Source organism: Podarcis liolepis (genome assembly GCF_965112155.1).
Source record: "Podarcis liolepis genome assembly, chromosome: 1".
Lineage (NCBI taxonomy): Eukaryota > Metazoa > Chordata > Lepidosauria > Squamata > Lacertidae > Podarcis > Podarcis liolepis.
This window is the reverse complement of record NC_139554.1, coordinates 36,582,573-36,610,570: the sequence shown is the minus strand read 5'-3', so window position 1 is coordinate 36,610,570 and position 27,998 is coordinate 36,582,573. Positions and strand designations below refer to the sequence as shown.

At 40.6% G+C, this 27,998-nt stretch overlaps 1 protein-coding gene across 2 annotated transcripts in view; it reads right to left on the bottom strand.

Moving 5' to 3' along the window:
- PRKD1 (protein kinase D1) overlaps positions 1–27,998 on the bottom strand; it is a 95,449-nt gene that overhangs the window by 26,082 nt on the left and 41,369 nt on the right. The window contains exons 2-5 of one of the 2 annotated variants that reach the window (XM_083506624.1): positions 16,679–16,817; positions 4,383–4,514; positions 3,737–3,913; positions 3,411–3,571 (exon numbers count right to left, since the gene is read on the bottom strand). In XM_083506624.1, the coding sequence (XP_083362750.1) occupies positions 3,411–3,571; positions 3,737–3,791 (216 nt within the window). In that variant the 5' untranslated portion in view covers positions 3,792–3,913; positions 4,383–4,514; positions 16,679–16,817. The remainder of the gene's footprint in view (positions 1–3,410; positions 3,572–3,736; positions 3,914–4,382; positions 4,515–16,678; positions 16,818–27,998) is intronic. The other variant, XM_083506623.1, reaches the window with a different exon arrangement.

Below are 27,998 nucleotides of genomic sequence, written 5' to 3'. Positions count from 1 at the left end.
ATATAAAGTTCAATTGTTCAAATAATAACAAAAAAGTTTAACCAGTCTGCATTTATCTACCAACACTATTATTTGTTCAAACTTCTATTATATTTGTTTGCTTATTTTAAATATCTTGCCTTGGGGCTTTAAATAGGATTCAGAGGGTTAGACTATTTAGTAATGAAAACAACTTTCAAACATTGTCAAAAACAAAATGTATAGAATCTTTGGATTACAAAAAAAAGATGGTTAATTCCACTGATTTGTGTATGTACTTCCAACAAATGGGACCTGCAACAAAATGTTGAAGTGTGGAATGCCCCTGTTCCAACTAGGAGCTATAGTTTTCCCACCCCCACTACCGATTTGTGTACTTCTGCAAACCTGCTGATACTTCCCTTCTTGTGTTTAGATGGTGGCATATCTAGGAGATATAGATAGGCATTTTTTATATGGTCGAAAGCTACAAATCTGTACAAAATTACATGGAAAAAAGTCCCATTGAACTCAATAGAAATTACTTCTGAGCAGACATGCATAGGATTACACATTTATTTAACTTTAAGTAAATAATATCTAGTTTTATTGTTTTTGTCTAGATGAAGTTTGCCTCTAAACTTATCTTAGAAGACTGTGCTTGTCCTAAAATGAAATCTATCCTGAAGCTTTAAAAAATATTTGCAAATGGACTTGTCAAATAGTATCCCAGAGTCACTCCTCTCTTTGCTATCATGGTTATCAGGTGCTACCATGATACACTGATAAAGGCAGGTTGCCATTCTTGGGTGTCCTTGCCTTTGTGGAATCAACTGAAAATTTTCAAATAATAGAACTTCAATTAATAATACTTGACTGGTATTCACAACACAGATAAAATGTTTTGAATATACATTTAAATGCACAATTTTAAAGCAAGAATCATTTTCCCCCGTTGTATTCTTGCCACGTACCACATGAGAAAGACATGTGAGAAAGTAATGTCTCACCCACACTTAAGATTTCCTGCATCAGAACAAAAGCACTTTGTATGAAGTGCCCCAAGAGCTATGCTGGCACAATCTCGCAAAATATGTCTTACAACGGGACTTTCTGAACTCTTCAAAGGTGCCAATGCAAATGTTTACACATTCTTATTTAGGTTATGGCCTTACTGCCACTTGAATTGCCAATAAATCTGTTATTAAGTCCTGTAGTGAAATACAGCAATTTGTGTTGTGTAAATGTGTCAGCCCCTTTGACCAAGCCAAAGAGCTTGAGATTATCTAGTGAAATTTCTTCTTCTTCAAACACTACATCCCAGTGATAAATCCCAACTATTGTTGGAAATGTCCAAGGAACATTGCAGGTACTTCCATGTGTTGAAGACAGTGAGCTTCTGATTTGTCACAGTAGTAAGTCATTTGGGACATGGAAGAAATATTTAAAGGCAGATTGTGACCCTGCTGCTTAAGAAGACAATGAAATCCTAGTAAGTGTCCTTAAGCCCCTGGGCTTGCCCTACAGCTCTTTAGTTCTCTGTGTATTAATTATTATAATTGTTCTTTATTATTCTTACATCTCACTTTCCAAGTGCAGTGTGCTTTATAAGATTTTATCTTTATCTCCATATGGAGATAAAGCAAGTCCACTAATTTTCTCATCTACCCTAGTAGCCTATAGCCTACTTTTGATGACCAATGACTCTCCAAGGCATCAGAGAAAAGGGGGTATTTTACAATCCTGCTATCCAGAGTTGCCAGGGAATGAACCTAGAGCCTTCATGGTGTGACCAGATGCAAAGGGTGGACAGAGCTCCTACAGCTTTAATAGTTGTGTAGAAGAGAAAAAAATAAAAATTGCAGCCTGGGAAGTTTGTCATGCAACTATTAAAGCTTAGGAAAGCCTGTTCTCACTTGTATCTGGTCATCTGATGCCTTCTGCAGATAAAGCCTTTGCTCTACTGAGCTGTAGCGCTCTCCTTTCCACAGCAATTCCTGTCAGCAGGTTCCTCTCGCAGGTCTTGCTGTTAACTGATTGGGAAGAGTCAATAGTATAGCAAGGCCAACCCAATGAATGTGTGTGCCTGAATGGGGATTTGAACCCAGGTATAGCTCCAGTGGTGCTGGGAAAGATTGATGGCACTAGGAGAAGGGGACGACAGAGGACGAGATGGTTGGACAGTGTTCTCGAAGCTACCAACATGAGTTTGACCAAACTGCGGGAGGCAGTGGAAGACAGGAGTGCCTGGCATGCTCTGGTCCATGGAGTCACGAAGAGTCAGAAACGACTAAAAGACTAAACAACAATAACAGCTCCAGTGCTAAGACCACTGAACCTTCATCGCTAAGACCACTAAAATTCACTGACAATTATTATGCGCCCCCCCAAAATATGAAAAGAATGCTGACAACACTTCTGTAGTGACCTTATTTATTGGGGCTGCGTTGCTACGTTACTTAATCATGCATGCAACTAAGTAGCAACATATCACATTAAGAGAACAGGAATTACACCAGAGGGTTTTTTAAACCTTATTATTCTTCAGACTTTGCTAAGACAGTGGGTGCTCATAATTCTTATTGGAGCTTTTTAGTGCTGGCATATTATAAACAGACTCTGTTCTAATGGATATTACAGCTCAAATATGGAATGTGACTCTATAAGAAAAAGAAAGCTCAAACAGTTTCAGTTGGTAAAATATGTATTTGGGGGGGAGTGCACTGAGAAAAAATATGCATGGGAAAGATGCACATGCAAGAAAACATGTGGAATGTATAAGTAATTACTTTTTAAACCCCATGAGAGTTTATTTAGAGCAATGTTTGTATTTTGGATAAGGGAGGGGATCTTTTGTTATTTTTATTAATGTAATAGTTCAAACTATAATCTATATAGGTCTAGCATGATAAGTGCAAGTAATAGATGTTTTTAAAGCTGATTAAGAGTGAATCTAGCTTTGGTTTTCTGTGGCAGGCTAGCTGATTATGGCATGCAATATTTTGCACATTAACATTTATATTAAAATTTTACCAGGTGTGAGTGTCTGTCAGGCCGACATATATGGTGCCAGTATATAAATCGGTGAATAAGGAAGCATATGCCTGCACGAGAACTTTGTGAACACACTGGAACTTCCTTATGCACAAGGAATGTTTGATAAGAGCATCCATCTGTATGGAATTCAATATCTGTCCAGTCAGCTTCTATATGTGAAAAGAGGAGGGACCTCCATCTTGCCCTTCATATCATCAAGACAAAGTCTTGAGCCAGCCCTGTTGCAGTAGTCTAGCACATAAAAACTGGTGTGTGTTTTTCATTGTATATTACTGTGTGCAGATTTCTGGAAATGTATATGCATGTTTACTGTGGAAAAGCAATGATCAAGTGTTCAAAAGTCATTTGTTTATTATTATAGAACCTGCTATGTTTAATATTTATAAATGTTGTACCAGGAGAGTTTCATCTGTAGTAGTAGGTGAAAGTTCTGCAGACACTGTCCTGATATTACTAAGTCCTGTCAAGGAAACATTTGAAAGCCGTCTCTTCCGGACACAACTACAGTTGTTAGGGATCTTAAATGCACATCTCTTGTGGTAGTTTAGGCCACATCCTGAAAATTAAAAAAATAAGAATGCTGATTTCAGATTATGTCAATCTAAAGCAACAGATGAAAACTAGTAATTTGGAAAGGATTTCTTAAATGCCTGATTTTGAATAAGCAAGTTTATTCAACAGTGTGGAGTTTAGGTGGTATCTCAGTACGTTGGGCACTAACCCTTGATTTCCTGAGCCAGCTCAGAGTGCTTCCTTAGGACAGCTCTGGCTTGCATTTGGATCAGGGATAAAAGGAGGTGTTATTGTGAACTCTTTTGATGGCAACCAGCAGACCGTTTTCTTGCATTTCCCTACATTTCAGTAGGTCTACAGAAAGCATGGTTTAGTTGGAGATGACCTGGTTATGGTACATGAAAGAGGAAAAGAACAATTGTGTCTACCAAACCATGCAGCGTGTATGGGGACAGGCGATAGATATGTTTAGGTGGGCACAAATACGCATGCACATTTGAATGTGCATGCCTAAGTCAAGCTTAATGATTTTCCTCCCACCTTAGCAGCACCCCCTGTTGTAGCCTCTTTATCCCATAAAAGCAGATGTCTCCAATAGAAGTGAATGAGATTGTAAATCTGAGCATGAACCTCAGTAGTAATTAGTACTATTTATTTATTTTCGCAAGATTTATATACCAGTTGATTGTAGTAAAACTTCAAAGTGGTTTATTACTGAATTAATCATAATAAAATAAGAGAGAGCATAAAGAATTTTCCAAGGAGGGGGGTTATGGTATATATGGCATTTATATCAGTTGCAACGTATTTGGAAACTTCTTTTGCAATTGCACAGAGGCCAATCTTTAACTCACCTTCACATTTGAGTCCCTGCCGTACAAGACCCCACAGCATTTCTCCGCAGTGGTCGCAAAAGGCTGGTGCTCTGTACGAATGAACAAACAGAGCATGGGGTCGAATCTGAAAGTCTTCAAATGTTGCAGAAGCTGGTGAAAGAAAAGATTTCCCAAAAGTTTAAAATGAAATGTGATGACGACGATTATGGAGGCCTAACTGTGCCTAATATTGCTACGTTAAAAAGCTACTCTTTTTCAGCAAGTGGTTTAGCTCAGATAAACTGATAATAGGTAAAGGTAAAGGGACCCCTAACCATTAGGTCCAGGCGTGGCCGACTCTGGGGTTGCGGCGCTCATCTCGCTTTATTGGCCGAGGGAGCCGGAATACAGCTTCGGGGTCATGTGGCCCGCATGACTAAGCCGCTTCGGGCGAACCAGAGCAGCGCACGAAAACGCAGTTTACCTTCCCGTCGGAGCGGTACCTATTTATCTAATTGCACTTTGATGTGCTTTCGAACTGCTAGGTGGCAGGAGAAACTGATAATAGCAGGGAGTAAAAAAAAAAAACATATTGGGAAAAGATTTCTGGATTTTCTTTGGTTTCAATCATGAGTTCTTCTATATAAAACCAAACAATTGTTACCAATGTAAGCCCCAGTTACAGCTTAGATTGAACTTCATTCTAATCCCAACCCTACGACATTACTAAAAGCCTTATCCAACCACTAGGAGAAATCCTACTTTGGCACAAAGGATCTATTGATACTTCAGGCTCAATCACTGAAGGCTGTATCATTCATAGGAAGAATTCATATTCAGGGAAAGATACTGACCAGCAGTCTTTCTGTGCCTTAAATTTCATCATGTACTGTGTTGCTCATGCAAATTGGATGTAAATCTGTATTTTTTTAATCCATAATTGCAGGGTTTGCCAACTTTTTTGGGTCCATTATCAAATTATATCATTGAGTAAGAGCCATGGGCACCACCTGTTCTGGCTACTTATCTCCCCCTCTCAATTTGACGCCCCTCTCAAGAGGCAGAAAGAGAGAAACCGCACACAGAGAGACAATTCATTTTTCTAAGAGATTTGGGTCAAAGTCACATGCAACATTTTCCTTCAGTTCCACAAACCTGACAGAAGAGAAAATGTCACCTTATGACTAAGGGGACAGTGGGGGGGGGGGCGGACTCAAGAGGTTTTGTGGGTACCTGGGAAAGACTTGAAGGAGATCATTGCACTCACAAGCATGATGCTGGTGATCCTTTATTTACTGTCTGCAAAAACTTTCTGAGTCTGTGTGTGTGTGTGTGTAAATGTATAAATTGTATAAATGTGAAAAGTTATTCATCAGGAAATACTGTCAGATAGTCATAAGTGCTACACTTACAACTTACTTTATCACTGCGTCTTACTTGTCAAACAATAGAATGCCTGAGGCATTTTGGCACAAGAGTTTTAAGTTCTAAGACCTTTGTTTGACTTAAGTATAAAACAAAGGTTTGCAATTTCAAGAGGACAGTAAAAGTGAAATTCTGCAGCATATGTGGAACGTAAACTGTATCATTCCAGCTAAAGTTACATTTCCAAAAGCATGCAGTGCTATAAAGTACAGAAAAGCAGATCAACCACTGTGTTGCAGGGTTAAAAGTGCAGTTTAAAATAAAAATAAAAAAAATCCAGTCTGGCAATAAGAAACTTCTATTCCACCATCTCCAAAACAGTTTTCACTGCAAACAAATATATATTTTTTAAAAAATGGAGAAAGAAGAATGCTGTTGGATCTTCTGAACTAGCTAAATGGAGGAGGGATTTCTAGGCCATGGCTGATAAATTAACCTGGTGCTTTCCAAACGATTTGAACTACAGACTACAGCTCCCATAAGATCCAGCAAGTCTGGCTATGCTGGCTGGTGTGAGAGTAAGTGTACATCAGGCTGGCGAAGGCTGGGCTAAGCACAAGTTGTGACGTTGGTATATATGTAATAGTGCCTGGACTCTAATGTTAAGGAACACTTTGCAGGCTAGCACACCCCCAGCAATCTGACACATGTACACTTCCTTCCTCTCCTCCCTTACATGAACTCCTCCCCCCCCATCCCATTTAAATAGTTAAGATCATGATCATCACACATTTCTGACAACAGTAAATTCATTTTTCTTTAATCACTTATGTATATTTACTTCAACTTCTCTTCTGTACCTTCTTAAATGCTGGTAGTAATAACAGCTTAAGAGAACTACAAACAGAAAACTTAGTCAAATATATGTTATTTCCTGCTTATTCATAATTAACAACACTTCTAAAAGATTATTCAGATTCTGGCAATGTACCCCAGAGGAAGGGATTTTCAAAACTGCACCACAGTCTCCTGGAATGCTTTTCTCTTTAGCTATTACCAGTTTAAAATGGAGCAAGGTCATTTTCCCCCTCTGCTGCGCTTCAAATTTCATTTGCACACTGCTGTACACATCAGTTAGATTTGATGTGCTTCTAAGTCAGCCAGTTTGTCCACACCAGCATGAGGAAAAGGTTTGGGATGCAAGTACCCTCTTAACTATTTGTGAAGTTGTCATCTGTGTATACACAGTCGTCTGCATGCACACCGCAGCTGTCTAAAGTGTACACACCTCAGTTTAACTACAAAGTGAACATGCCCTAAGTTTTCAATTCAGATGAAACTGAGGGAAAAAATGCAATTAAATATTTCTCACGAAACTACAGAATACAGTGGCTAATGTCATGTGCGTATTGCTTCAAAAACCAGCAGTGGGAGCTTAGTGGGTATAGAGTAAATAGTATTGTGTACATAGCCTTCTTCTTTTGTGTTCAGACAGTGAAGACACCATTCTGTTTTGATTATTAGGTCATGATGGAACAAAGGATAAAATGCTCTCTTTGTGCCACACAGGTGCCACACTACTGAGGGCTTGATGGGTCAAAATCAACATCTTGAATCATGTTCTGAAGTCAGAAGGAAGCAATACATTTTGTTATATTTTAAAAGAATAAATTATATTAACATTCTCTCTCTCTGATACACAGCTCCCATTTGTTTTGATAGACAGGGTCCCTTTCAGAGCAGCTTGTGTTCAGATTCTTACACAAACTAAACAAAAAGAAGAATGCTTTAGTTAGTGTAACTCTTTCAAGCTACTCAAGCAACTGTGTTTCTTTTTTCTTTTATACTGGTTTATATCAAATAATGTTGCTCTGCTGAGTGAAGGCTATCTGATCCAGTAGAGGCTTCTGTTAGTCAAAAGGAGGGTGCAAAGCTGACCCTTACGTATCTCCCCCTTTTCCTGAAGTCTGCTGTGCTACCTACAATGCTGTTCCAGTGAGTTCCTCAAACCACTGGAGCAGATTAAAAAGATGGACGATGTAGCTGCAAAGGAAAGGGGGTTCAGCGAAAAGTACCACCACTCTTTCTGCTAATGGAAGTCCTGACAGATCAAGCAGCCTTTCATCAGTAAAGAACACCACTGGATAAAATGCTTGGAATTCATGGAAACCACTCTTATTTGACTACCTTAATGATCTCATTAATGAGTCGTCTTAAACCCTTTCCATTTGGAACTTATGGATTCTTGAATCTGTTTTTTTCAGTACTGACTTCTACAACAATCACTTCCTAGGCTGCAGTCTTCTGCTACAAGTCAGCTAGCAATGAAGTAATTGGCACCTCTCCTATTAAAACTGTAAACTTATCCAGCTAGTTTCTCTGCAGATTAATTATGAGGTCAGCACAGCTCACAACCCTTGACATAAAAACAGTGCTTGTGAACATTTATGGAATACGTGAAAACACAGCATACACACAGAAACTAAACTCAAAACATTTTTTTAAAAAAATAATCAAATAGACTTGTGAGAAGATTAAAGCTTTTACAAATCTCCTGTTCCATAATTTAACTCACTGGCCAGGGGTTATTATGAAGCAGGGTTCAATAAGGCTTCAATACAGAACATATTTTGAGCCCCAAAGCACATGAAAAAACAATATGAGTGCCTTTTAGGTCATACATACACTTCTCCCAAAGCAATTAGCAAAAAGCCAGTACAAAAGTAGGATGGCGGCAGGAAGAGGCTTCCTGTCCTTAAATTGTATTTGTTAGGAAGGTTAGATCTCCGACAGCTTTCCTTCTAGAAATTCAGCACCACTGATGTTCATAAACCTAAGTTTCTGGAGTTTTTCTTCAAGGAAATAAATGATACGAACACAGTCTCTTTGAAGGGTACAGGAATCTGTACTCTGCAAATATACTTACACTGTGATTGCCATCTCACAATGGCTTCAAAAGGAGAGGTGGCAATGAGAGAAACTGCAGTGGAGATTTATCAGTTAAGTATTAGTTCATATAATGCATGCCGCCACCTGATCTCTGAACCCAAGAATAGCCCAGAGGAATCACACAGAAGCCATTTACATAAGGGGGACCAGGCTTATTTAATTTGCCAATGCAAATTGTTCTTTGATAATTTAAAATGAACTTTTAAAATAGAAATGTAACAAGCTATGGGTGAAAGGCATCTGTAGATGATTTTGAATTAGAGGAATAGTCCAGTGGCTGAAGTCCTATACTGTACCTACATACTTGGAAGTAAACTTCATTGAATGCAATGGAATTACCTTCTGAGTAGGCATTGTAGAATTGTACTGTAAATAAAGCACATTTATTCCCCATTCATAACAATAGCAGAAATATCTTTCATTGACACTAGCTGAACTTAAAACTGATTGCCTATGACTGAATCCTTCACTCTGTTTTACTATGTGCCCTACTATGTCCTTACATTCAAGTTACCTCAATTTATCCCAGTACAATGCTACCTCAGGTTACAGACGCTTCAGGTTACAGACTTCGCTAACCCAGAAATAGTACCTCGGATAAAGAACTTTGCTTCAGGATGAGAACAGAAATCACGTAGCAGTGGTGCGGCAGCAGTGGGAGGCCCAATTAGCTAAAGTGGTGCCTCAGGTTAAGAACAGTTTCAGGTTAAGAACGGACCTCCAGAATGAATTAAGTTCTTAACCCGAGGTACCACTGTACTAGTTTCACAAAGTAACTGCGAAACATTAAATATGTTCTCCCTTCTTCCTATATATCTCGCCTCTCAGCCTTGGATTAAAATATTTTCAAATGCACACTTGCCAGATAAAATACACCCACCATGTTTATTCTTGTTTCTCTGTGGTTTGGTCAATTCCTAGTCTATTGTTCTGTTCTAAGAGGCATGAAAAAGGCAAACAGCAAGACATACTGACTCATATGTTCATGGGCTATACAATGATGTCATGAATTGCCAGCATGCTGCCCCCCATCCCCAGATGTTGACCCTCAGCTATCATCCCTAACTATTAGCCTTGATGATTGGGGATGATGGGAACTGGAGCCCAACAACATCGGAAGGGCATCACGGTAATGCAAGTACTCTAGCAGCTCTTAGAAAACCCTTTAATAAGTTTTAATAAGATTGTGAGGTGAAAGCTGACAGGAGCTGGGGTGAAGCTGAAACAAAATATTGAAGAAAAAAATCAATGGCAGGGGAATGGACTTGGGGTTGTGAGTGTAGGAGCACAGGACAGTAATTCAGAGACGCCAAAACAAAGTCCTAAAAGCAAATGTCATGAAGAGAGACACTGTACATAAGTGTTCATGCACTAATGGTGGTTTGTGGAACCTTTGGCCCTCCAGATGTTGCTGAACTACAACTCCCAGCAGCTCCAATAAGCCTGCTTAACAGCTGGTAATGTGGTGGGTGAAAGGTTCCCTGATCTATGCTAATTCTAGAGGCCTCTGAGCCAAGCTGGGCAGACTGAAGTGCTTTAGTCTTAAATGACACCATTGCTGTAATGGACTTTCTGAGCAATTTGCTGTTTCCATGTATATTTAATTTAATAGCACTATGGTCACTGTTCCCAATTGGTTCATCTCACGCCAGGTCCTGGGTGCCATCCATTATTTAAGTCCAGAATTGCTGTCCCACTGGTTGGTTTCATGACCAATTTTTCTAGGGAGCAATCATGCAGAGTATCTAGAAATTTTCCTTTTTTTGTAGCCAGTCTGTGTCACCCCTTATTATTACAACATTTCCTCTTTGGGATGCTTCCTTGATTTCACTCTTCATCCCAAGATTTCCCTGAGTGTTTTGACTAGGGGGGTGATAGCTCTGTTCCACTTTATGCCCAATACAATCACATTTACTTCAAAAGAGGAAACTTTCCAAAAATCTGGGGGTTGGTAAAAAGGAAGTTGGCAGGCAAAGTCGAAAGGATCACCTCTCTCCAAAAAGCTTGGGAGTTGTTAGAACTCAACAGATATATGTTAAGAAGTTTCAGTTGAATGAAACTCAAAGATGAAGACAAAAGTTACTCTTCTATATTTATATGTGTATGCATGCACACAAAACTATATTGCAGTAAAACTTCTAAGTGGCTAACAAGAAAGAAAAAATCAACTCATCTCATGATACTCCAAAAAGACACAATCATTTTTCTTTTAACTTATGATGCAAATTTTATATTTTTCCATAAAACAATCTCTTTTCAAAACATTTTTAACCAGAAAAAATGACATCGTACAATTATCTACCAGTCTGACTTTACACTGATTCATAGAAGCTTGACAAAAATATGACTCACAGAACTATATGTATGGAATTATTTTCATTCAAAATGGCTGGTTTTTGACCCATGCATCTTGCAAAGAAAGGCAAAACTTCTCCCCTTTGAGTCAAAATGTGAATTTTATGCTTAATTTCACATTTCCTCCATCAATTGTAGTAATTACTGCTACATTCCTCGGAATGTACAGAAGAAGCATTTTTCTTTTAAAATAATAGTTTTACTTTTAGATACTATGAAACAGCATAAGGGAGCCCCACGTTGCTAACACAGCTGTTGAAATGGGAGAGGGGTCTTCAAATATGAAACTACAAATATATCTACCAGCTTGATTCACAGAAGCAGTTGATAAGGAAATTTCTTGCTAACTCCAAAAGGCCACCGAATATTATTTTTCACTTCATGTTCTCATATCATAAATCAACTTTGCTCATTAGGTGACTACACCTTGAACAATTCCGTATTTCTACTTACTATCAAGGCATGTATTAGGGCAGTGTTCTTTCATATGATCCAATGTGGCATTCAGATATAGAAAAGAACTTAAATAAAACTCAATTACATTTGCTATCAATGGGTGAAAAAAACACCTCATGAAATTCTGTGTGAAAGCTCAATAACATCTCACTAGCTTCCCTTCTAAAGGAAAAAAAAACTGTATTAAAAATCCCATTTTCTCTCTGATTATACAAAAGCAATATGCAATGATTTCCATGTGCCTTCAAGGACAAAATTTGGACAATCTTATTGTTGTATCAGTCATGGTATAAAATTTAATATTTTAGGTAAAATCATACTATAATAGTTTTCATTTCTTTTGATGAAATTATGCTATGAATTTGGCTGGCAGGCACAGTGTCAACCTGGTTTTTTAATGTAAGTTTTAATCTATTAGTGTTTCACATAAGAAACTTGTGAAAACTCTTCTAAGCATATTACTTTTTCATTACATAAGAACCCTGTAATTTTACATGCCAGAGAAGACAGATCACCTCAAAATGAATGCCTATTCAAATCTATAGAACATTATTTTAGATGCACTGTTCTTTTTCTGAACCAAAAAGACCTGAAATGTGTGAGGAAACAAATGACTTCCAATCCAGCTTCAGTAAAATGTATTTATTGTGCTTTTTGTTTCCTCCTAAAAAAAATGACTGTGGAACCTGACAAATTTAAGATGTACAACTTATACATAATAGATATTTGGAGGCAAATGCAAAAGGTAAAAATCTTTACATTAAGAAAGTGAACATTTAAAAGAAAAACAACTTTTCTTTCTCATTTTGATTTTGATTTTCTCTCTCTGCTGCATCATAAAATATTTGAGATTCATTTACTTATGTACTGTTATCATCACATACGGCATGTTTCGGAGTTAGCAAAAGAAAAAGGGCCGATCCCTGCCCCAAGGAACTTACAATTTAAATTTCAGCAGAGGGAATAACAGAGAGAGGAGAGAAAGAGAGAGAAGGGAAACTAGACTAACACCAATAACTAAACACGTAGCCCAGGACTCTCAGAACTCTAATTGTAAGTGACTCCACCTGTAAAAAAGGTAAAGGGACCCCTGACCATTAGGTCCAGTTGTGACCAACTCTGGAGTTGCGGCGCTTATCTCGCTTTATTGGCCGAGGGAGCCGGCGTACAGCTTCTGGGTCATGTGGCCAGCATGACTAAGCCGCTTCTGGCGAACCAGAGCAGTGCACGGAAACACCGTTTACCTTCCCACCGGAGCGGTACCTATTTATCTACTTGTACTTTTTGGGGTGCTTTCGAACTGCTAGGTTGGCAGGAGCAGGGACCGAGCAACGGGAGCTCACACCGTTGTGGGGATTCAAACTGCCGACCTTCTGATCGGCAAGTCCTAGGCTCTGTGGTTTAACCCACAGTGCCACCCGCGTCCCAACGACTCCACCTGTAGTATTTGGTAAATTTACAATGATCCATCTCCGTCATCGGAGGCTGACTGACTGTATGTTACCTGGCCCAAATGGGGTTGTTGCTAAGATATAAGGCCTTGAAAAACATTATACTTAGGTATCTATTGGAATGTTTCTATGCTTACGAGCAAGCCCAGACCTTGAAGTCAGCTAGCAGTTCCCTTCTCATTGTGCTACTACAACGAGTTTGAGTTATGTAGGGGATAAGGAGGCATTTCTTGGCATTTCACTAAGTCCCTACACAACTCACAACCATTGTGGTAAGACAACAGTAGGTAACATGTGAGATCACTTGAACTCCCCGGTATGTTCTTTTGATGTGTGAAGAGATAGTGCAAGCTAGTCACACTTCCCACCCCTTGAAAAGGCTATACACAAAAAAGTTGAAAAAGGCTTTTCCATGTGAGGTAAAACCCTGGTTGTCCCAGGATTCCTCTCCCATCATGAAGGAGCCCTAAACATGCACATACATAGGGCCACTTCACATGGCTGCCAAATTTACAGCCAGCATACCCATCCATAGGCCTGGAGGGGTGCCAGCAGTGTATGGGGGGTGTCTGAACACTCATCTCAAGTGGGAGGTTAAGGCCAACATTTGCTGACATTGCTGTCCAAGTAATACTTAATGACAGCTGTGACAGAGAGGGGAAATTTGTTCTGGACTGGAGAAGAACCAGGGAAGGAGTGTACATGATTAAAGAAGATGCTTTGTTGCATTTGTGCTAGTAAATAATTTTGTGTAGCCAAATACATAACACTAAGTTGGCTGAAGCTATAGTTTGTTGAATACACTACGAACTATCCCACAGACAAACAAACCATGTTTTGTTTCTCCAGCATTTAGGGTTGTTTCTCTCTCCCCCATTGCTCTTGACTCATGCCTTCATAGTTTGGTGAAAGTCATATCTAAAACCAACCAAGGTTTATAAGCCAACAACAAACAATGGTTTTAGCTTGTGGTTAGTTGGCAGTAAACAAACCATAGTTAAGCCAATATGTAATGTATAACCAACCATGGTTTAGTGTTATGTGTGAACCAGGTCAGTAAAAACCCTCTTATTACATCAGGATCCACTAATAATTAGAGTACAAAAAAAGTCAGTATTTTTGTCATTCTGACAAAATTTGGCATTCCTAAAGAATGATGAACATAAAATCTAGTCTACTGTATAATGAACATACAATAAAGTCCAATAAAGTCCTTATACTTCCCTCTGCTGTTGGTAAGCAGTCCGCCTTTATCTTTTTACAGGATTGTGCAGGCACATTTAAATAATAATCATAATCATACAGCTCCTTTTGTAATTTCAGTAGGATGAAAAAATTCTGCATGTCAGAGGAGAAATAACCATGTGCCAAATAGAAATCTTTATGTATTGTGGCAATATGGTAAAATAAACAGGACAGAAAGCATATTGCCAAAGGAACAAGCCATTTCTTCGAACAAAAAGGATGAATTTGCTATAACTGAACAAAAGGAAAGTTTGGATTTGATGTTTCCAAGCCATGTGCTTAAAGTTTGTGATCCTTTAGCAAATGCCTGGCAGTTGGCCTTCTTGTAACTCTAAGAGAATGTTATCTTATATATTGCAACTTGGTTTGGAAAATTAACAAGTATGATTTTATTTCTGCAGGTCAACTCAATGGAATTTCCTATATCAATAAAGTTTAGATTCAATAAGATTTAGCGAACTTACAAATGCTAATGTCTGAAATCTCTCTTTATTTTCTTTCTTTATCTTCAACTCTTTACCTAAAAAAGAGGGGAAAGCCCCATCTACAGTATACATCTAGAGCAGTATCATACCACTTTAAACAGTGGCGGCTTTCCCCAAATAATCCTATACACTGTAGTTTGTTAATAGTGCTGAGAGTTTTTATGAGATCCCTATTCCGCTCACAAAGCCATAGTTCATAGAGTGGTTTAGCCATCAAACCCCCTTCTCAGTAATTGTAGCTCTGAGTTCCAAGGATGATTTGGGGGAAGCCAAGTCTCCTGCCAACCTAGCAGTTCGAAAGCACGTCAAAGTGCAAGTAGATAAATAGGTACTGCTCCGGCGGGAAGGTAAACGGCGTTTCCGTGCGCTGCAGGGAACCTTGGGAGTGCCACAGGGGACGTTACAACTATTATTTCGAATGGAATGTCGAAAAGCAGGGGCCGCCAAATCTTGCTGTCGCACAGAGTGCCACTCAAATTTGAGATCTGCGGGTCTGCCATGGACTACTATAAATGTATAGCATGGATGGGCGCTAAATATATACCATACTTTTCTGTCTATAAGACGTTCCCATGTATAACTCCCCCCCCCCCATTTTGGAGAACTCAATTTTAGGAAAATGATGAATGATGGGAGAGGGCCCAAAGTTGTTGAGCCTCTCTTCCCCCATGCAGCTGCGGGCAGGAAACACTCCCTAGATGGTTCCCCACACGCAGCGGCATCAGGGGGAGTTGCGCTCCTGCCAGCCATCCGGTTGGCGGGAGCGCAACCTCCTCTGATGCCGCCGTGCGGGGGAAACAATCCAGGGAGCGCCCACCGCACGCAGCGGCATCGGGGGAGGTTGCACTCCTGACAACGAGCTGGCTGGAGGTGTGCAACTTCTCCCCCCTGCCCCCCCCCCACAGCTGCAGGCAGGAAACACCTCCCAGATCACTCCCCACTCGCTGCAGCATTGCGGGAAGCCGCATTCCTGCCAACGAGCTGGCTAGCAGAGCGCCACTCCCCCCCCCCATGCCACTATCCATGTATTGGATGACCCCAGCTTTTTGACGTTGTTTTTGAGTCAAAAAAACCTCGTCTAATACATGGAAAAGTACTTGGTTTTACTTATTACTTACTTTACAGTATTTATGGTGCATACAGTACTTATGATGCATACAAATCAATGATACATTGCATGGGTTGGCAAACTAAGGCCCAGGGCTGGATCTGGCCCAATCGCCTTCTAAATCCGGCCTGCGGATGGTCCGGGAATCAGTGTGTTTTTACATGAGTAGATGGGTGCTTTTATTTAAAATGCATCTCTGGGTTATTTGTGGGGCATAGGAATTCATTCATTCCACACACACACACACCCCAAAAATATAGTCGGGCCTCCCACAAGGTCTGCGGGACAGTGGACCGGCCCCCTGCTGAAAAAGTTTGCTGACCCCTGCTACATTGTAAAGGCAATTTACAGGATAAATAAATATTCATGACTGCCTAACCTTTTTATCACTCTAACTTGACTGGTTGTTGTTTTCTAAAAGAAGTGAAGATTATTTTGATGATTATGATGATTAATAACATTTATCAATTGCTTTACTGCTTAAAAATAACTCCAAGTGACTTACAATCACAGTAGAGATACTAAAATCAATTACAATAAACACAATCAATAAAAACCTTAACACCACATCATCTGCACAAATAAAGACATGTCATGCCAAAAAAAGCTGTGAATACTTAAAAACTCTTCAAACTAAGGGCCAAAAGGCCAGGTAAAAAGGAAGGCTTTTGCCTGCTGTTTAAAACAAGGTAACCTTGTTGGGTTCCTGGAAGTTGGAAACAAGATACTGGACTGGCTTGATCCAGAGTTATTCTTTGTTCTTAAGTTCTAAGAAAAATATATCTGACAAACTGCTGGTGGAGTCAGGAGACAGGCTTGGTGGCCAGAACTATTCCCAAATTAAGGGGAACTGTTACCGATTCCCACACTGAAGAAATTATAAAATACATAAAGTATAAAGCATAAAAATATTATATTTACCTGATAAGACAACTTCAACAAGATCACCTTCTTGGATATCAGTAGCTGACTTCACCAACTGGAGAATATTTTCAGTGGTAGGGTCATGGCGAAAAAGTAGAATTTTATCATACATTCCATAAAAGCCACATTCAGGAAACTGAAAATGAATAAAATTGAGAATTTGTTTCAGTGACAAGTAATATGTAAGCATTCTTTGGTTAGTTTGAATCAGTACAATAAGAGGGAAACAATGTTGGCTGAGGTGCTAACTGAAGTTCCTGAGGAAGAAACCACAAATCATACCAGCAGCCCTTTTCTGCAAGAGTAGAGACAATATTGCTTATACATTCCATTTTAGATTTGCAAAGTGTGATTCTTATATGGTGATTCTGAAAACACAGTCTTTTCAAAATTAACATTTAAACTTTCTATAGAAATACAAGAATACATATTGGTTTATTTGTTTTTGATTTATTATAGGCAGTTTCCAACTTTCCCCACTCTTCTCCCTAAATCTGTTTTGGGGGTTACCTCAACCTCTGGAGCAGTTTTAGGGTGGGCGTGGGATACACACAAGGAGAGTAGAAGGGAGAATTCCCATTGCACAAACGGAAATCCTTGTGTTTATTGTATATCACCCTATAGATCCATATAAGGTCTGTACGAAGGGGAAGGTTTGTAACCAGCTTAAATGGTAGTAGGTTGCTTTAGTTTAAATCCCAAGTAGCACTTTCCTTTAGTTCACTTGAATAAGTTTCCTCAATGAGTAGAATAGGGAAACTAATAAATGTTTGCATTTTTTGCAGAAGTGGATGAAATTTGCAGGCATCAAAACACCTTTCGGAGTCCAAAATTTCAGACCGATGGGCATTTGCCTCAACCCCTCCCAGAAACTGCCTTGGGGACAACACAATTTTTTGCCCCATTCCTGCTCTAACCCTAATGTGGATGATACTTTACTGAATATGTGAAAGGGTACACTAGCATAGTGTTTTGTGCACTGTTATGCTGTATGTGTGTGATACTGTTTCACAACACAAGAAAGTACATAAGCAGACATTCCGGCTCCCGGACGATCGAAAACTGGGAGTGTTCCAGTTTTCAAACGTTCTTTTGGAAGCAGAACGTCCGGCGGGGCTTCCACGGCTTCTGATTGGTTGCAGGAAGATCCAGCAGCCAATCGGAAGCTGCACCTTGGAAGTCAAACGTTTTGGAAGTCAAACGGACTTCCGGAACGGATTCCGTTTGGCTTCCAATGTACGGCTGTAATGAGATTTTTCACATACACATCAAAGACTTCAGATTAATAGACTTGCAATTTTGAACATGAACCCAGGATTGTGACTTATACACGCATGCAAGCAAAGCACAGATATATAAATAAAATTCAATAGCTACATTTGTAGTTCATACACATCACAAAAAAGGTACAGGGTAGTCAATCTCCTGCAGACAGAAAAAATAAATAGCCTAAAAGTTTTAAAATAAGAGCCAGAATAACTTTTATGTGCCTTCTAAAATCTTGTTTCAAAATAACAACAAAAAGCAAGCAAGTCTGCCCAGCTCCAGTTTGCTTCTCAGTCTTTCTCACCATAATACCTGCCAAGATTGTAAATTGCTCCAACAAGCACTTAGGAAAAGCCGTTTCCCTAAAATAAACATTGCTGCTAATATAACGTCAGCTTTTCCAAACACTTCAGGTAAACAAGTTTACTCACTATTTGGAAAATACCCAAAGAAAACACTGAGCAATCTAGCCACCAACAAGCTTTTCTTACAAAAAAAAAGAAAAAAGGAGGGGAATAAGTATGAGTATCTATGCTGAAGGAGACACAGAGGTGCACTATGATTCTCAGGTGTCCTTGCTCTTCAAAACTGAAACAGGGAACTGAAAACTTAGATTTTGCTACTTTCCTATCTATTACCTCAGCTAACCAGTGATGTTGCTCTCAGTATTTCTGCGCTTCTTTTTTTGTTTTCTTACTTAAGTTTATGTTCCTTTTTAAACAAGATTTGTCACCTCTCTTTTACCTCAGACTTCTGCTGCTATTGTTTTCTCACAGGAACCTCATTCACTTCATTCCTTAAGATGTTGTGGTGCTGAGTTGTTGCTTTAAAAAAAAAAAGGTTTCTGTTTTCCTTGCTTTCTCCTTCTTTTGCAGGCATTCGGGCAGGGTGTGTTTGTCAATTCTTTACCCATTTCCTTTCACACACTTTAAACTCCTGCACTGGAAGTCTGATATCTTCTTTCGACTTGCAGTACTATTGTTAAGCTGATGGTGTTCCAGCTCTGTCTTTCCCTCCCTCTAGTCTTACTGATATTTCCAACTGCCTTCATAGACTCCCACATCACATCATTGTCTCAACCAGAAGAGTGCTTATTGTCTTGCCCCCTAAGCTTTAAATTTCACATTTGCTTTTCCCTTCCTTACAAATCACCATTCTTCTTTATTCACTGCAAGAACTTGGATTCCGTCTCACTTTTCACTTCACAAAACTGCTCTTATCAATCATATCTACATATTTTAAAAACAAATCCTTTCTTATCTACTGATTGTATAAACACCCTTATTCAGAGGCTCATTCCATCCCACGATGATTGCCATGATATATTTTACTTAGCAATTTTCCTGCTTTTCAGTTTAAGGATACAATCCTGTACACACTTAACTGGAAGTCAGCTCCTTTTAAACTTTATGAGACTGAAGTAGCAATCCCAACCATACCTACTCATAAGTCCCATTAAATTCAATACAGCTTACTCCCAGATTACTCACAAGTCTTAACAAACTACAGTGTCCATAATCCTCTGAGAGAAAGAATGTGTCTTAAGGTATACAGTGGTACCTCGGGTTAAGAACTTAATTCGTTCCAGAGGTCTGTTCTTAACCTGAAACGGTTCTTAACCTCAGGCGTGCTTTTGCTAATGGGGCCTCCTGTTGCCACTGTGCCGCTGGTGCACAATTTCCGTGCAATGTTCTTAACCTTGAGCAACCACATCCTGGTTAGCGGAGTTTGTAACCCGAAGTGTCTGTAACCTGAAGCATCTGTAACCCGAGGTACCACTGTAGTGTGTACATAGCCTCAGCTTTTCCTGGCTTCTTCTATTATCAATAATAAGATTAAACTACGCATTTTAAGTTCATTCTTGTTCCTGTCCCTTATCTTTTTTTATTTCTTCCTCTTGCTATTCATCAAATCGTCTTACCAAACCTCTGCTACCTTCTGCTATTTCTCATCTTGATGCTTTCACTCCCCTGTTCACATTTAGAAGGGCTTCTCTTTGTCCTCTTTTACAAAATGATTAAGGACTCCTATCTTTTCTCTTGCTGCTGCTGATCTGTTTTGATTCTCTTGTTTGGGCCTTTTTTGCCACTCATTTCGTTTGCCATTAGTTTCTCCCTCCCTCTCTCCATATTCTCATGTTTTTTAATCTCCATTGCAAGACAGGAGGAAGGGGTCTCTGCATATTTAAGGTAAGAAGACAATGTCAAATTGAAGGTGTTGGCAAGAAAGCTTCTGAAAACTATGCAAGCTAATAACTCTGCTGATCTGGCAAGATTGAACTCCAATCACAATTCATAGAATCATAGAATCATAGAGTTGGAAGAGACCACAAGGGCCATTGAGTCCAACCCCCTGCCAAGCAGGAAACACCATCAGAGCACTCCTGACATATGGTTGTCAAGCCTCTGCTTAAAGACCTCCATAGAAGGAGACTCCAGCACACTCCTTGGCAGCAAATTCCACTGTCAAACAGCTCTTACTGTCAGGAAGTTCTTCCTAATGTTTAGGTGGAATCTTCTTTCTTGTAGTTTGGATCCATTGCTCCATGTACGCTTGTCTGGAGCAGCAGAAAACAACCTTTCTCCCTCCTCTATGTGACATCCTTTTATATATTTGAACATGGCTATCATATCACCCCTTAACCTCCTCTTCTCCAGGCTAAACATGCCCAGCTCCCTTAGCCGTTCCTCATAAGGCATCGTTTCCAGGCCTTTGACCATTTTGGTTGCCCTCCTCTGGACACGTTCCAGTTTGTCAGTGTCCTTCTTGAATTGTGGTGCCCAGAACTGGACACAGTACTCCAGGTGAGGTCTGACCAGAGCAGAATACAGTGGCACTATTACTTCCCTTGATCTAGATGCTATGCTCCTATTGATGCAGCCCAGAATTGCATTGGCTTTTTTAGCTGCCGCATCACACTGTTGGCTCATGTCAAGTTTGTGGTCAACCAAGACTCCTAGATCCTTTTCACGTGTACTGCTCTCAAGCCAGGTGTCACCACTTCTTGTATTTGTGCCTCTCATTTTTTTTGCCCAAGTGCAATACTTTACATTTCTCCCTGTTAAAATTCATCTTGTTTGCTTTTGCCCAGTTCTCTAATCTGTCAAGGTCGTTTTGAAGTGTGATCCTGTCCTCTGGGGTGTTAGCCACCCCTCCCAGTTTGGTGTCATCTGCAAATTTGATCAGGATTCCCTTGAGTCCATCATCCAAGTCGTTGATGAAGATGTTGAATAAGACCGGGCCCAAGACAGAACCCTGTGGCACCCCACTAGTCACTCTTCTCCAGGATGAAGAGGAACCATTGATGAGCACCCTTTGGGTTCGGTCAGTCAGCCAGTTACAAATCCACTGAGTGGTAGCATAGTCAAGACCGCATTTTACCAGCTTCTTTACAAGAATATCATGGGGCACCTTGTCAAATGCCTTGCTGAAATCAAGGTAGGCTACATCCACTGCGTTCCCTTCATCTACCAGGTTTGTAATTCTGTCAAAAAACGAGATCAGGTTAGTCTGACATGACTTATTTTTCAGAAATCCATGCTGACTGTTGGTGATCACAGCATTCCTTTCTAGGTGCTCACAGACTGTTTGCTTAATGATCTGCTCCCGAATCTTCCCTGGTATTGATGTCAGACTGACTGGGCGGTAATTATTTGGGTCCTCTCTTTTCCCCTTTTTGAAAATAGGGACAACATTTGCCAGTCTGCCGGGACTTTGCCTGTTCTCCAGGAATTCTCAAAGATGACTGCCAGTGGTTCTGAGATCACATCTGCCAGTTCTTTTAATACTCTTGGATGCAGTTCATCTGGCCATGGAGACTTGAATACATCTAAACTAGCCAAGTATTCTTGTACTATCTCCTTAGTTATTCTGGGCTGTGTTTCCTTTGCTGAATCATTTGCTCCAAATTCTTCAGGTCGGGCATTGTTTTCTTTATCGGAGAAGACTGAGGCAAAGAAGGCATTGAGGAGTTCAGCCCTTTCTGTGTCCCCTGTTTGCATTTCACCATCTTCTCCTCTGAGTGACCCCACTGTTTCTTTGTTCTTCCTTTTGCTACGAACATACCCATAAAAGCCTTTTTTGTTGCTTTTAACCTCTCTAGCAAGCCTGAGTTCATTCTGTGCTTTAGCTTTTCTGACTTTGTGTCTACACGTGCTGGCTATTTGTTTGAATTCCTCTTTGGTGGTTTCCCCCCTTTTCCATTTTTTGTACACATCCTTTTTTAATCTTAACTCAGTTAAAAGTTCTTTAGATAGCCACCCAGGCTTCTTTAAGCACCTTCCATGTTTCCGTCTCATTGGTATTGCCTGACGTTGTGCTTTTACTATCTCCCTCTTAACAAACTCCCAGCCATCATGAACTCCCTTTCCTTTTAGTATTACTGTCCATGGGATCTCACCCAGCACTTCCCTAAGTTTTATGAAGTCGGCTTTCTTAAAGTCAAGAAATTGAGTCCTAGTATGCTTGGCTGCTCCTTTCCGCTGTATAGTAAACTTCAGAAGAGCATGATCACTCGCGCCTAATGATCCTTCCACTTCTACCCCACTAACCAGCTCATCAACATTGGTTAGGACCAGATCTAAAATGGCTGTTCCTCTTGTTGATTCTCCCACTTTCTGGACAATGAAGTTGTCTGCAAGGCCAGTGAGGAATCTGTTTGACCTTATGCTCTTGGCTGAGTTTGACATCCAACAAATATCCGGGTAATTGAAGTCCCCCATTACTACTATCTCCCTTCCTTTTGCATGCTTGGCCATCTGTTCCAGGAAGGCATCATCTATGTCCTCCGTTTGGCTTGGGGACCCCCCCACAATGAGGTCTCTGTTATTCTTCTCTCCCTTAATTTTGACCCAAATGCTCTCACTTTGGCTTTGAGGTTCTAAATCTTGGATTTCTTCACAGGTATACACATCCCTGACATATAACGCCACTCCTCCTCCTTTCTTGTCTGGTCTGTTTCTCTGAAATAGATTGTATCCCCCCATTATTACATTCCAATCGTGGGACTTATCCCACCAGGTTTCAGTGATGCCTATTATGTCATATTTAGTTTGCTGTACCAAGAGCTCAAGCTCATCTTGTTTATTTCCCATGCTTTGCACATTAGTGTACAGACAATGAAGTCCATTAATCATTCCCCCGTGTCTCTTATTTAAGGATTTTTTCCTCCCACCACTAGGTCTGCGTGCTGTTTGCTCCATTTGGTCTATGACATTTGGATGATCATCTTCATCAATTGATAGACTCCTACCTTCAGGAGCACTGTCTCCCTCCCCCACATTAGTCAGTTTAAAGCCCTCCTGATGAGGTTTCTGAGATTTTTGGCAAAAACATTTCTCCCAACCGTTGTGAGGTGCAGCCCATCGCTTGCCAGAAGTCCATCTTCAAGAAACTGCAGTCCGTGATCTAAGAATCCAAACCGTTCCTGTTTACACCATTTGCGAAGCCAGCTGTTCACTTCCACTATTTTTCCCTCTCTCCCTGGGCCACGTCGTTCAACTGGGAGGACAGATGAGATGACAATTTGTGCATTTAGTTGCTTCAATTTCCTGCCGAGAGCCTCGTAGTCTCTTTTGATCTTCTGGAGGCTATTGCTTGCAGTGTCATTGGTTCCCACATGAACCAAGAGGAAGGGGTATTTGTCAGTGGGTTTTATGATTCCTTGCAGTCGTTCAGTTACATCTTGGATCTTAGCCCCGGGGAGACAGCACACTTCCTGAGACATCTTGTCAGGCCCACAGATCACTGCTTCTGTTCCCCTCAGTAGGGAATCCCCTATCACCACTACACACCTCCTCTTAGGTTTGGTCGGGGTTCTTCCGTGAGCTGTCCGTTCCAAGATCGCCTGCACATTCCCTGAGGACTGACTTTGCTGCTCGTCTTCATATACCTGATCGACTGTAATGAGGGAGAGATCCTCAAATGGAGTCTGCTCTTCGTCTTCCATGTTAGGGGAGAGAACCTCAAAGCGATTGTGTATTTCTAAACAATCAGAGCGAACCCTGGGCCTCCTACTTCTTTGAGTCACGTTTCTCCATATATCTGGCTCCTGTGTTGGTGAACTAGCCTCCTTCTCAGGGGAGTCCCCTGTCTCCTCCTTGGTGGAGACGGTGTGCTCTGTTGCTTCCAAGAAGAGCTCCAGCTCTCTAATTCTTTGGAGCGTAGCTACACGTTCCTCCAGTTGCTGGACTTTGTCTTTTAAGAGGGCAATCAACATGCAATTGCTGCAGGTAAAGCTGCCTGCAACCTTTGGCAAGATGGCAAACATTGCGCAGGAACCGCAGGCGACTGCAGCTGTTCCCTCCCCCTCCATCTTGAGAACGTGTCGTTGGGGGTGGCTACAGCGGTCCTCCATCATAAAAAGCGTGAAGACAGGACAAATAACTCCCCCCCAGAAGAAAAACACCTAGGTCTCCCCCAACAAATGTTTGAGACTAGCTCCCCTAAATCTAAAAGATGGATTAGACTGCGCGCGCCGCTAGGCGCGCGCCGCTGCCCTGCTAGGTCTGATAAGCTCCTCCCACAGCTAATCCCCTGAGTCAACAGAAACCCTGCCCCCTCTGACCTTTGCACAGGGAAAACAGCTAATCAGCCACAAAGAAACACACAAGAAAACCCTTTTTGCTCCTTCTTCAACTGCTGCCCTGCTAGGTCTGATGGTGAAAATTCCCCTGCCGCTTTCTCAATAGTGTTAGTAGTTCCAAATATTAACTTTGACTCCAGACCACACATACTTCCCTTTGCATACTAGAGTATTCTTCCATAATTTTAAGATTAAAAACTATGTTTTGACAGTAATTCTATGGCTTCTATGAAATTCTGGAGAACACTGTGCAACCCACAAAAATATCAGAAGCCTTAATTTCTGACCTGCTTCCCCTTCTACAAGGGCTTCCGCTGATGCGGTTCATTAGGTTAACACTGCCCTAAACACACACATACAGTCTTCTTCTGCACCCATGTTTTGATGGATTGTTACCTGCCCATGTAAACAAATTAGAGATGACATTGTTCCCTTAAGATACAGGTGGGTAACCTTCAATGCTCAATGCTTTCTGAAGCTGCCCCATTCTTCCAACCCATAAATTCATTTCATTTCATTAGTTTCCTCCTTGTTATTTGCCGGCTTTTAAAACTATTCTCTCCTCCCCCAACCTCTTTCTATGTAGTTACAGAACAACTGGAAGGGGCAATGTTTTATTTAATAAAAATAAACTGATTTTTTAAACACGTATTTTCCTCGTTGAACTGCTCAGGTAAAAGCAGCTTTCCCCCAGCTGTCTGAGAACAAATTAGGAGGCTTCTGGCCAAGAACAAAACAGCGGGTTTCTGTGCTCTGTGTGTGCATGTATAGCATACAAAAGTCAGAAAGGAACTCAGTGGGGCTTACTTCTGAGTAGATAGCAAATTGTAATTTGAAGTAGCCATGGTGAAAAATGCAGCAGGGTGGTCTTCATTCCCTCTTAATTAATCCAGAACACTTTTGTCTCCACTCACCACCAACATACAACCCCCCAACAGATTATCCTCAAATGTATGAGACCTTCAACAGAAACAAAATTGCCCACTCATGGTTTTAAAAAATAAATAAATGCAGCCCAAGAGGATCAGACGAAAAAGACTAGCTACTACAGAATCCTGTTTCCAGCAGTGGTCAGCTACATATTTCCCAGGAATCCCTCCTGAAGTGATATTTAGTGGCATGGCTGATGGGTAGACTTATCACCCATGCATTTGTCCAATTCCTCTTTAGGCCATCTAAACCCATAGACATTATCACATACTGTGGCACTGAATTTTTTAAAAATGCATTCTGTTAAATACTTGCTTTTCTTTGTCTCAAATCTACTTCCAATGAAGTTCATTTAGAAGAGCAGACCCAGAATAGCTGCCTGCAAAATAAAATTGGCACTCCCAATTCTATTAACAATGCAGAATTTGTTGTCTTAAGGTTCTGAACACCTTTGAGTGTGATGAAGGTTCCTTTGTGCACATCGGGCCCATCAGGAACTGTTTAGAAATAAGCACATCTATTTTTGCCACTGTAGTCTGAAGGTGCAAGGCAAGGACATGTTTTCGTTCTCAGACTGTTTCTGTGCATTCTTTTCCACACAAAGGTCTTCTCTTCTCATTCATGGAGATTCCTATAGCATTTCGTAGGCCTCGTTTCTATAAAAGCTTCAGAGTGGTAAAATGCAAGCCAGACAAGTCACTGTGACAGCTGAGTTTCAATCATTGTTTGGTTGCCATGGCAGCCCAACCAGGCTTTTTAGCAGATTAAACACTTTATTTATTGGACAGAACACAGAAATGCATATTGGCTTAAAACTTACAAGATACGCAAACACCCGCCCCCAAAGTGTGGCAAGTATATCAAATAAGATTTAAGACCTGAAGGTTTTGTTGAGTTTTTCCATTAAAAAAAAACTTTAGTAAGGGAAAGACAGGGAAATAAAACCAAAGTATCTCAGTGTGCATTAAACATGTTCAAAGTCTATGGAAAGCTGACTGTTTTAGAAGATATCTCTACAGGAAAGAGGTACAGTGGTACCTCAGGTTACAGATGCTTCAGGTTAGACTCCACTAACCCAGAAATAGTACGTCGGGTTAAGAACTTTACCTCAGGATGAGAACAGAAATCACATGGCGGTGGCACGGAGGCAATGGGAGGCCCCATTAGCTAAAGTGGTACCTCAGGTTAAGAACAGTTTCAGGTTAAGAACGGACCTCCAGAATGAATTAAGTTCTTAACCCGAGGTACCACTGTAAAGCTAGAAAGATGGGCTAGAGGTACAATGAGGGTGGGAGGAGAGAGAGGGAGAGGGAGAGGGAGAGGGAGAGAGGAGCCTTTAAAAAAAGTTCCCATTGGCATCCTACCTACACTTGGGAGTGGGAGTTCATCCTGATCAGGTGAGCAGGAGGGACTCGGAAATAATTCACACAACCAACTTTTTACAATGTGTGGAGTAAACAGGACTAGCCCCCACCCCCAACTATTTTGGCTTCTTTTACTAGTCTTGGGAATGCTCCAACATGGATGAGCTTCTCTTCTGAAATGCATTCTTCAACTAGAGAAAACTTTATTTCTTGCCTAATGAAATTTTCTATGTACTTCAGTTCTGCAGACTGTCCATACATTAGGACTTGGTATTTAAAAAACACGCACACACAAAAATCAGACTATATTCCAAAGCCCTTCAGACAGCAGCCCTGTGGTAAATATTTGGAATGATTACAAGCCTACACATTTGCATTCAGTTGAAACAATCATTCCCAGTTAAAGATCTAAAAGAATAGTACAGTGTCAGTATAAGGCACTTTTCTTCAGTTCAATATTGCCCTTAGAAAGGCACATTCATGCCACATTTTTCGCTGCCCTCCAATATTTCCTTGGCACTTCCAAATGCTTACATCTCTTCCTCATTTCCTACAAGGAACTACTGGAATAAAATTGTTGACATATTATATTCAGCTCCATGGTGGGCGAGAAAATAGCTGCCCCCAGTCAGTCAGTCAGTCATCACTGACAAAAGTTTTTTGACAGTCAAATTCCAATTAGTCCTTTGTGACCAAAACTGCTTTGAAAATGTTGAAATAATCAGTATTAAAGTTTCCTTCAACTGAACTGACTTTATTTCAATGCTCTCTACCATCCCGGAGCCTCACTTTACCCTCACATTCTTTTGCACAAGTCTTTTGCAATGTCATCCTATGCTTGTTTTACTCAGATGTAAATTCTACCATGGTTAGTCACGTTTAATCTCCTGCAAATGTCTCTAAGATTGCAGCTGAAGAGTAAGAATTCTTCACTGATGGAAGTACCCACCCTCTGGGTTCCTCCATGACTCACAGATCTGGAGGCACCTTTTCATTGGATGGAGGCAAGTCCAGCTAGTGACTGACACAGAGACAGAACTGGGAACCTCATCTGAGAGCAAGGTACTTCTGTTTAACCTCTGGAATTTGGTGTTCTGGAGTAATCCATTCACACCCAAGTCAAAGCATTCAAGAACCATTCATCCCCATAGAGTCTGATTGGAAGGAGATATGG